The sequence below is a fragment of the Microtus pennsylvanicus genome, chromosome X (assembly GCF_037038515.1).
Source record: "Microtus pennsylvanicus isolate mMicPen1 chromosome X, mMicPen1.hap1, whole genome shotgun sequence".
Taxonomy (NCBI): domain Eukaryota; kingdom Metazoa; phylum Chordata; class Mammalia; order Rodentia; family Cricetidae; genus Microtus; species Microtus pennsylvanicus.
In genome coordinates this window covers 19094304-19104502 of record NC_134601.1, presented here as the reverse complement: position 1 = coordinate 19104502, position 10199 = coordinate 19094304, and the positions used below count along the sequence as shown (strand labels likewise).

The window sequence follows — 10199 nt, the reverse complement described above, 5'->3', positions numbered from 1 at the left end:
CCTCACTTCTTTCTGACATCCCTGCTGCTACTCCCTTTTAGGCTTATTTTTTTTTAAGACGGTCTCACTGCATTCCTGGCACTCACTATGTAGACTAGGCAGGCCTCAAACTCAGAAATCTGCCTCTGCTTCCCAAGTGCTAGATTATAGACTCTGTCACACCCAACTTTTTTTTTTAATTATTTTTAATTATGTGTGGGTAGGTGGGTGGATAAGTATGTGTAGGTTCCCTCAGCTACCAAAGACATGGTCCTCTGGAGCCAGGGTTACAAGCAGCTGTGAGCTGATCAACTTGAGTGTTGGGAATTGAACTTGGGTCCTATGTAAGAGCAATATACATTCTTAACCACTAGGCTATCTTGCCAGGACTACATAGTGAAACCCTGTCTTAGAAAACAAAAACAAATACTTAGCTTGGAGCTGGGTGTGATGCAACACACCTTTAATCCCAGTTCTTGAGAGGTAGAGGCAAAAGGGTCAGGAGTTCAAGACCATCCTTGGCAAATAGAATTCAAGGCTAGGCTGGAATAAGTGAGACCTGCAAGCAAACTGAGCTTGAAGGCAGAAAGAGGCATCACAGTCTTGCCTCACCCTGCTTCTATGAGATCCAGGGCCAAACCACCTTTAGCATTATACTAAGGCTTGGCCTTGATTGATCTTGAGGAGGATGGTGTGTGTAAGGGAGGCAGAGGAGAGGATGGACATGGATAAAAATAGTTTAAATAAGCCGGGTGGTGGTGGCACACACCTTTAATCCCAGCACTCGGGAGGCAGAGGCAGGTGGATCTCTGTGAGTTCGAGGCCAGCCTGGTCTACAAGAGCTTCCTAGCTACACAGATCCAGGGTCCCCTGGGTATAAGCTAAGATGAGAGTAGATAATGCACACAGCAGCTGCAGTAGACACCTAATAGATGGGAACAAGGCTTACTCCAAGCACTACAAAGGTGAAGTGTTTCAGGCTAAAGCCACTCCAACCTGCAGAACTAGCCAGCATCCATAGTCTATGAAATCAAAGGTCTGCACACAACTGGGGTGTGTGTGGCACAGGAACATAATCATATCCAGGGATTGGATTCTTTTTTACTAACCAACTCCTAGAGCAGCATTGATGAGGCAGCAGGTCTAGTTACTTTACACTCTTGGATTGCTGTCCATCCTTAAGGGCATGTTCTAGAAACTGGAGTGATGACTTAGCAGTTAAGTACACTGACGTTTCCAGAGGACCCAGGATCAGTTCCCAGCGCCTACATGAAAACTCACAACCAAATGTAACTCTAGCCCCAGAGGATCCCTCTTCTGGCTTCTGAGGATATTAAGAGCATGTGGTGCACAGACACACATAGAGGCAATAATAATAAGATTCAGAACATGTTCAAGCACCCCAACTACCTCAGGCTTTCTGACTGAAACTCTTCCTTCACAGAATTCTGCTGATCAATGAGGTTGCCCAATGGGTAACAAGAATGGGTGGAGGGGCTGGAGGGATGGCTCATCTGTAATGAGGTCTAGTGCCCTCTTCTGGCATAGAGGTGTACATGCAGGAGGACTATTGTATACATAATAAATAAATCTAAAAAAAAATGCATGGAACAGATCAACCAGCCTGTCTCAGAGCCAACATATACTGAGTAGTAGAAGGTCCGGAGATCTGGAAGGTTCCCACTCTGCTCTGCATAATTACCCACTGTTTTCTCAGAAGCATCTTTTGGGATGAAGAATCCAGGAACTGACCAATCAGGGCCAATGATTGTAAACTACTGGATACTGACAGCTGAAGCAGCTAAAGGATCAAATTGGCAGATATGACTTGCCCACTATATGGGGGTCATAGGGTCTCAGGATTCAGGCATTTCCAGGAGAACCCCAACCCCACACATCTGTTGGGATCACCAGCCTCAGTTGCCAGGCCCAAGTCGTTCTCCTCCCTACTCTCTCCCAATGGGACAAGACTCCTCATCCAGTTCCCACCAGGGTGATCTAGATCAAGGGTGCTCAGCCCGAGCCTAGATGGGCAGAGGGTGGGGAAACCCCGCCCACTGTTCCGCCCCTACCTCTGGGCTCTTTGAGCCGAGAGGAGGATGAGGTGGGTGGGGCACTGCTCGGTCAGCTGAGTGATTGTCACGGGATTGCAACCAACTCCCGTTTCCTGGAGGAAAGCGTACACACGGACGGAGCGTTAGGAGTCAGAGGTATCCTTGGCGGGAGAGGTACTGTTCTGGAAGGTCCCAGGCAACGGTGGGGTCAGAAGCCCATCGCAGAGGCAAGAGGGATCCTTGACTCAAGGACCTAAGGGGGGTGGGGTGCGAGCAAACAGCTCTGGGGCCCACTTGAGCTGTTTCAGGAAGTCGCTGAGAAGAACTCCGTCTCTATGCCCTGACCTGAATCATTTCACAGGACATGGAGAAAGAACGGGAGGCACTGCAAGTCTGGAAGGAACGAGTGGGACAGGAGCTCGACACTGTGGTCGCTTTCTGGCTACAGCACTCCCATGACGAGGAACACGGGTTAGCTACCCCCTCACTGATTGTCCCAGGGCTTTTGCGCCTCTGAAACCCCTAATTCGTTCTGAAGTTTCACAGATCTACTGGCTTCATGAGAGTAGTGAAGCTATGAAGAAGGGTGCAAGTCTCCTTCCCTCTTTTTCTAACAATACATGTCTCACAGGGGCTTCTTCACATGTCTTGGCCGCAATGGGCAGGTCTATGATCACCTCAAATATGTCTGGCTACAGGGAAGGCAGGTCAGTTTTTACACTTAAAACTGTCACACAACAATTGGAGATACCCAGGGATACTTAGGATTTCCCTTACCCCAGTTGCCTCTCTTTAAACTGTATTCCCTCACAGGTATGGATGTATTGTCGCTTGTACCGCCTTTTTGAGCGCTTCCACCGTGCTGAGCTTCTGGATGCAGCAAAAGCAGGTACTCTCTCTTACCTCAGGAGCTTCAGTGGGTCATTTATTCAGTGGATCTAAAAGGGTCTAGAAAAGGGAAGGGACTGGGCATGTTTCAAGAGGCAGTATATTCTCAGCCCTCACCTAGCATACATTCTCCCCAACCCCAGGTGGTGAGTTTTTGCTGCATTATGCCCGGGTGGCACCGCCTGGCAAGAAATGTGCCTTTGTGTTGACACGGGATGGCCGTCCAGTGAAGGTGCAGCGGACCATTTTCAGCGAGTGTTTTTACACCATGGCCATGAATGAGCTTTGGAAAGTAACAGGGGAAACACGTTATCAGGTATGTGGGAGGGATGGCTACAGGCTGTGGGTGTGAGTGCACTCTCACAGGCCTGGGAGTCTGCCACAACTCCCATTCATTCCTGTCCTACCATCTTGTGACCACCTTCTCTCCTCAGCTCTCTCTCAATTCCTATACCACCATAGGGACCCTAGGCAAACGGATCTGTCAGTGCCCTGTATCCAAGTAGAAGAGGTCCTCTCCGTCCTTCCTTCCTGGGCTCTACTGCCTGAAAGTGACCTGAATCCCAGAGCCCCCCAAGCAGTGTTGGGTGGATCTGCTTGGCCTCTGGTGCCTGGCTGTGGGCTGGCCCTGGAGAGCTGTAGAAGGAGCAGGTGTAACCTTGGAGAACAAGCTGAGTACTGGGTCCTTCCTAGGGGAGACAGATGGGATTGTAGCTTCTATCTGTTCTCCCCTCAGAATGAAGCTGTGGAGATGATGGACCAGATCGTCCACTGGGTGCGGGTGGACCCCACTGGGCTAGGCCGGCCTCAGCTCTCGGGGACCCCAGCCACAGAGCCCATGGCGGTGCCTATGATGCTGCTCAGCCTGGTGGAGCAGCTTGGGGAGGAAGATGAGGCACTGACCAGCAAGTACGCAGAACTAGGGGACTGGTGTGCCCACAGGATTCTGCAGCACATCCAGGTAGGCACAGAGAGAGTGGCCGAGTGAACCTCATCCTCCCATCATACAAGGACCTCTCCACCTGAAATATGTTCCTCAGCTTTCTAGACAGGTGGATTGGATCTAAGGAAGAACATTCTTTTGAAATACAGTCCAGGGCCCTCAGGAAGGTAGAGCCTGGCTTGCTAGGACAGAGATGGGTGGGTCCTAAAGTGGAAAGAAGAGGCCAGAGCCCTAGGCGTATCCTGAGACCTTGATCTACTCAGCCTCTGGGCTCCCAAATCTATCTTGCCTCCTCATTCAGTGTTTTACTCTCTCCCGCCTGAGATCCTGACCTAAAGGAAGGATCAAAACCTACAGACCCCTGAGAGACAATCAGCCATTCCAAAAATGTTCTTCTGTTCTTCCAGAACTCCAGAGGTTGAAGCAGGGGGAATCTAGAGTTCAAGGTCAGCCTTGCAGGTGTAGAGTTTGAGACCAGCCTGGGCCCTCCCAAGACTGTTTCAAAACACACAACTGTCAGGTGATGGTGGCACACGCCTTTAATCCCAGCACTTAGGAGGCAGAGGCAGGTGGATCTCTGTGAGTTTGAGGCCAGCCTGGTCTACAGAGTGAGTTCCAGGACAGCTAGGGCTGTCACACAGAGAAACCCTGTCTTGAAAAACCAAAACCAAAAGACCCTTTGGTCCTACTGAATAAGTAGATGGCTGGTACCAAGGGTAAAGAAAAAAAGGGATTTTCTTTTTTCTTTCTTTTTTTTTTTTTTTTTTTGGAGACAGGGTTTCTCTGTGTAACAGTCCTGGCTGTCCTGGAACTCACTATATAGACCAGGCTAGCCTTGAACTCACAGAGATCTGCCTGTCTCCCCAGAGTTGGGATTAAAGGTATGGGCCACCATGTCCTATGGAGGGATTTTTGAAGTTAGATCTTTCTGGTTGGATGACAGGGAACTGGAAACATCTCTCTTTTGCCCCTTTCCTGACAGAGGGATGGAAAAGCTGTGTTAGAGAATATATCAGAGGATGGTAAAGAACTCCCTGGTTGCCTTGGAAGACATCAGAACCCAGGTGAAGATGTGTGCTGGGCCCATCCGGAAAAAGAACTCAGCTTTCAGTTTGGCCTCATATGGGAGGGGGCTGCCCTCCTCCCTCCACCAAGGACCAGACAGGAAGGAGATAGTCTGCACAGGACTGGGCATTGGCTGCAGGAGCTTAAGTATCTATTGGGGGATATATATATATATATATATATATATATATATATATATTGCAGGGAATAGAGTCCAGGAAAAAGGGTTGTGACAGATTTCAAACATCTTTAATACTTGAGGAAGGGAGGTTCCAGGAACTCAAGCCCTCAGATGCTTGGGAGGGAAATTCTGATTCCTGCCTTACTTTTTTTTTTTTTTTTTTTTGAGACAGGGTTTCTCTGTAGTTTTTGGTGCATGTCCTGGAACTAGCTCTTGTAGACCAGGCTGGCCTCGAACTCACAGAGATTTACCTGCCTCTGCCTCCTGAGTGCTGGGATTAAAGGTGTTGCCTTACTTTCTTTAAACCCTTACTAGGCCATGCAATAGAAGCTGGCTGGTTCCTGCTCCAGTATGCCCACAGAAAAGGTGATGCCAAACTTCAAATGCACATCATTGACAAGTTTCTCTTGTTGCCTTTCCGCTCTGGATGGGACCCTGAGCACGGAGGACTCTTCTACTTCCAGGATGTTGATGGGCTCTGCCCCACCCAGGTGAGAATGCCCAGAGCAACTTGCTTGAAACCTGGCACATAGTAGGGGAACTCAGAGCATGGTAGCACATGCCTTTAATCCTAGCACTTGGAGGCAAGAGGCAAAAGGATCTCTGTGAGCTTGAGGCCAACCTTGTCTACAGAGTGAGTTCCAGGACACCCAAGACAACACAGAGAGACCCTGTCTCCAAAAAAAAAAACTAATTAACAACAAAAATTTGAACCTAGAGTCCAGTTAAGAAGAGTATGTGTAAATGCTGGTGCCAAGACACATATCTCCTTTGTCTGGTGCCAGTGGCTGCAAGGGCTCTTAGGTGGTTCACACTTTCTCACTTGGTGGCAGACAGGAGTGAAATTGCTCTTCTCATTAGTTGTGTCCTGATCCTGCTGGAGGTCTACAGAGGGTACTATACCAGCCATGGGTAGCAGCAGTGTCGAAGAGGCTTAAAGATGATGTGGCAAGACAGCATTCTGATTTAAGAGCTAAAGGGAGTCTGCCCCAGTACTTTTCTTTTTAAAGAGCTGCTTAGAAAGCTATCCCTCTTCTTAAGGACTATTCAAACTCTATCCCCATGTCTTATGATTTAAAACCAAGCCCTGAGCCAGTCAGCCTGAGCCAGAACATCGGATGGAAGTGTCCTTAAGGGGACCTCAACTGCCTATCTCTGCTCTGTTCTCAGCTAGAATGGGACATGAAGCTTTGGTGGCCACACAGTGAAGCCATGATTGCCTTCCTCATGGCTTTCAGTGACACTGGGGACCCTGCCTTGCTTCAAATCTTCAACCAGGTTGCTGAGTACACCTTCAGCCATGTAAGTGCTGTCTCCTCATTTCTTAGAAGCCCAGTTCAGATATGAAGGGTCTAACAGGCAGCAGAAGGGAAAAACAGGGACCGTGTAAGGGGGTCCAGTAGGTTTTCCCTCAGCCCCTCCTAGGGCCCATTCATGAGGAACTGCTCTCAGCTGTTCTGAGAGTTCCAAGAGTGCCTTTTGTTTGGTAAACCAAGAAACCCTGCCTCAAGGAATTCACCTTTCTGGGTGATCAGACTCTAATCACGTAAACAAGCAAATGTAGAGAAGAATAAGCTGTGGAAAACAAAGTAGACAGCAAATGATACAGAACTTTCTCATAGAGAGGTCAGAGAAAACCTTGTGAGCAAGGATCTGTAACACCCGATTTTGTGTTACGCCCTCGGTACAGTTCGCGTACCACTGTACCAAACCCAAGTCGAGCAAGGGCCTGGAGATTGAAAGAACACACAGAGAGACCAGGGTCATTCGAAAGGAGACCAGCCGAATGCCCGTTTATTCAGACTTGGGGAAATCCTTAGGTATCTAACTGCTGCACAAGGATCTCCTCCCAGGCAGGTGGGAAATTACCATATTAACAATGGAGTAAATGCCCTGCAGCTAACCACCAGGCGGGGCTGGGAGAGCACAGAAACACACAGAAAGCTTAGTTAGCTGATCATAAACTGTCCCCGCGAATGCACCCCAGGAATAAGGGAGACCAGGGCCCTACAAGGATCTAAAGCAATGGAGGGCAGGAACATCCTTGATCTGCCAGGTCCAGCAGCCTGAGCCTTGACAGGGAATCCAACAGCTAGGATGTCAGGCTGCTGGATCACCAGTTGAACACTACCTCCCCACATGTGTACATGTGCATGTATGAGAGAGAGAGTATAGGTAGGTTGGAGGACAACATCAGGTGGTCCTCAGGCACTACATACCTTTTTGTTGAGACAGGGTCACTCACTAGCTATGTTGGCTAGCAGGCGAACCCTTGGGATCATCCTATGTCTGTCTCTCCAGTGGTGGGAGAGAACCGCCTGCCTCTGTCTCCTGAGTGCTGAGATTAAAGGTGTTCATCATTGCCAAGCTAGTTTGCAAGGCACTTTACTGACGATGAGTTTCTGAGGCTGTCATTCAGAGAGAGAAATTTGGCCTGTTACAAACGCCTCATTGTCAATAAAAAAAATGTAGGTGACTTGGGTAAGGTGTTTCATATCTGTAATCCCAGGCCTTGGGTGGCTGGAACTAGAAGATCACAGCAAAGAAGAGCTCAGTCTGGTCTACATAGTAAGTTTAAGACCAACCAGCTACATTTGGAAATCTTGCCTCAAACAAACAAATAACAATAGCTGAAGATGACCTTGTACTTCTGTCTCTCCTGCCTTCACCTTGACTCCTGAATGCTGAGATGACAGATGGGTGTACTACATCTGGCTGGTTTGTACTAACTGTAACTGAAATCTAGCATGGTTTTATTGTGATTAGAGGCAACACTATCCAAACCATGCTTCTATTACAGTGTGTCTAAACAGGCAGCTAGAGCTCTCTCAGATGCTCAGCGCTAATTCCAAACACGAGCCATTAGGTTGTATCTCTGCCTGAATACTGAATATATATGTTAAGGGAGTGAAATAGAAGTCATCGATCTTTTCTTTTTTTCTTTTTTGGTTTTTCAAGATAGGGTTTCTCTGTATAACATTGCTGGCTGTCCTGGAACTCGCTTTGTAGACCAGGCTGGCCTTGAACTCACAGAGATCCACCTGCTTCTGCCTCCCAAGTGCTGGGATCAAAGGTGTGCACCACCACTGCCCAGCTAAAGCCACCAATTTTAACCATAAAATGAAGTAAGAATGAACTTGAACAAGGTGAAGATAACATTAAACAATTCCAAGAGCCCATTGTGGTGTGCATCCTTGTAATCTTAGCAGTTGGGAGGCCAAGGCAGGAGGTCTGTGAAGTCAAAGTCTTCCTGGGCTACTGTCTCAAACGAGAACAAAAAAAAATGAATTGCAAAAGTTATAATCAACATGGAGAGCTGGGTGGTGGTGGCTCATGCCTTTAATCCCAGCATTTGGGAAGCAGAGGCAGGTGGATCTCTGTGAGTTTGAGGAACTGCCAAGGCTACACAGATACTGTCTCAAAAAAACTAGAAATGAAAGGGCATGGACCAGTTGTGGTGCTGCATGCCTTTAGTTCCAGCAATGGGGGGCAGCGGCAAGAAGACTTCAGTTGGATTCCAGGCCAACCTGAGCCACATAGAAAGTTCCAGGGCAGTCAGGAATACAAGGTGAGACTCCTTCTCAAAAATAAATACATAACAAGGACAAGACTAGTCAAAAGCTACAAAGATTAGATACAGGGCTGCTTATACCTCCACTGAATACACTACCACCATGCTTTCTGAGACAGACTGTACTGCCTTGAACTTGAAGCATTTCTGCCTCAGGCTCCTGTGTCCTGGAATTATAGACATGAACCATTACACAGCTTAAAATCCATAACTCATATGTCACAATTTAAAGGAGAATTTTGATAGTAAACTTGAATGCCTTCTAAGAAGGGGTTCTACTTAACTATTTTATCAGTGAGAACTAAATGGGAAGGGCTTAGGATAAGGACCTGGGCTACATTTTGGGGAACTGAAAAGCCTCAGTGAGACAGGTACAATGTGTCTCTCCAGCCAGCTCAGCTACTATCCCCCATATCTGAAGCATCAGAAGTGAGAAATATGTTCAGAACCCATGGTGAAGGTAGGCAGATGACCAGGTTGGCCTGAAACTTAAACAGCAATGTGTCAGCCTCCTGACGGTTGGGAGTAAAGGCATCACACAGGGTTAGAGGGAAGTCTGAGAGCCTGCTATAAAAACCTCAGTATGCGATGGACAGGAGTTTTGTGTCTCTGCTTGATAATCTAAAGGTTTTTTTAGGCCAAAGGCCTGTGAAGTAGAGGACATGAACTCCAGGGAAGTCACTTGTCGCAAACTTTGCTGGCAGGATTCTTTCTTTCTCCCCCTTTCTCTTTTAACTTAGATGAGGCAAAAATGTGCCTGTTTTTAAATATTCAAAGTGTTGGATAACACTTGGACTCCAATCAAACATACAACGCCGGTTCTCCCAGCGTTTTAGCACACCGCCTGCAGCCCCTTATCCCACTGGGTTACACAAGCTGGGAAGTCCTACTGCCTACCATCCTCAGCTTTCTTCTGAGATCATGCTGTCTGAACTCTGCTGGTAACAGTGCAAAGGGGCAACAAGGGCCCCTTCCTCAGCCAGTGATATTCGGGTGGGCCCTGCCAGACACTAGCTGTCATTGTCTCCTTCCTTATCCTAGTTTCATGATCCTGAGTTTGGAGAATGGTTTGGCTATCTGAACCGAGAGGGAAAGGTGGCCCTAAACATCAAGGGAGGCCCTTTTAAAGGTGAGCGGAGAGAGGGGCGAGGCTGCAAGGGTTTGTGACACCTAGCTGCCTGGGCTCTCCCAACCCTGGCATCCATTATCCTCACAGGCTGCTTCCACGTGCCGCGGTGTCTGGCCATGTGTGAGCAGATTCTGGAAGCCCTGATCCACCGCCTCGGGCCCACCCCCGTCGTGTCCTCACCCGCTGACCCCATCTGCGGAGGCTCGAAATAAATCTGACCCTGCTCCACCAGCTTGTGTGCGCACCTCTGTGGGCCCCGCGGGAGGGTACAGCTACTTCCCACGCTGCCCGCTGCCGTGGACTCAAAGGCGCCACCTCTACCGCGTCCATTGGCTCTGGGCGCTCACTGACTGCAGTTTGGAGGCGGATCCCGTAGCCGCGCATTTCCG

General features: G+C 48.6%; 1 protein-coding gene across 4 annotated transcripts; it reads left to right on the top strand.

The window, feature by feature from the left end:
- The first annotated feature begins 2088 nt into the window (after positions 1 to 2088).
- Renbp (renin binding protein) lies at positions 2089 to 10038 on the top strand. 4 transcript variants are annotated; one of them, XM_075956835.1, is made up of 11 exons: positions 2089 to 2189; positions 2395 to 2504; positions 2665 to 2740; positions 2847 to 2922; positions 3065 to 3237; positions 3658 to 3882; positions 4847 to 4928; positions 5426 to 5601; positions 6281 to 6412; positions 9723 to 9810; positions 9898 to 10038. In XM_075956835.1, the coding sequence occupies exons 2-11, from the start codon at positions 2398 to 2400 to the stop codon at positions 10020 to 10022; spliced, it is 1260 nt and encodes a 419-aa protein (XP_075812950.1). In that variant the 5' UTR covers positions 2089 to 2189; positions 2395 to 2397; the 3' UTR covers positions 10023 to 10038. The 4 variants fall into 4 exon arrangements, with proteins under 4 accessions (XP_075812950.1, XP_075812952.1, XP_075812951.1 ...); XM_075956836.1 differs by having other exon boundaries at positions 2132 to 2207; XM_075956837.1 differs by lacking the exon at positions 9723 to 9810.
- The last annotated feature ends 161 nt before the right edge of the window (positions 10039 to 10199 follow it).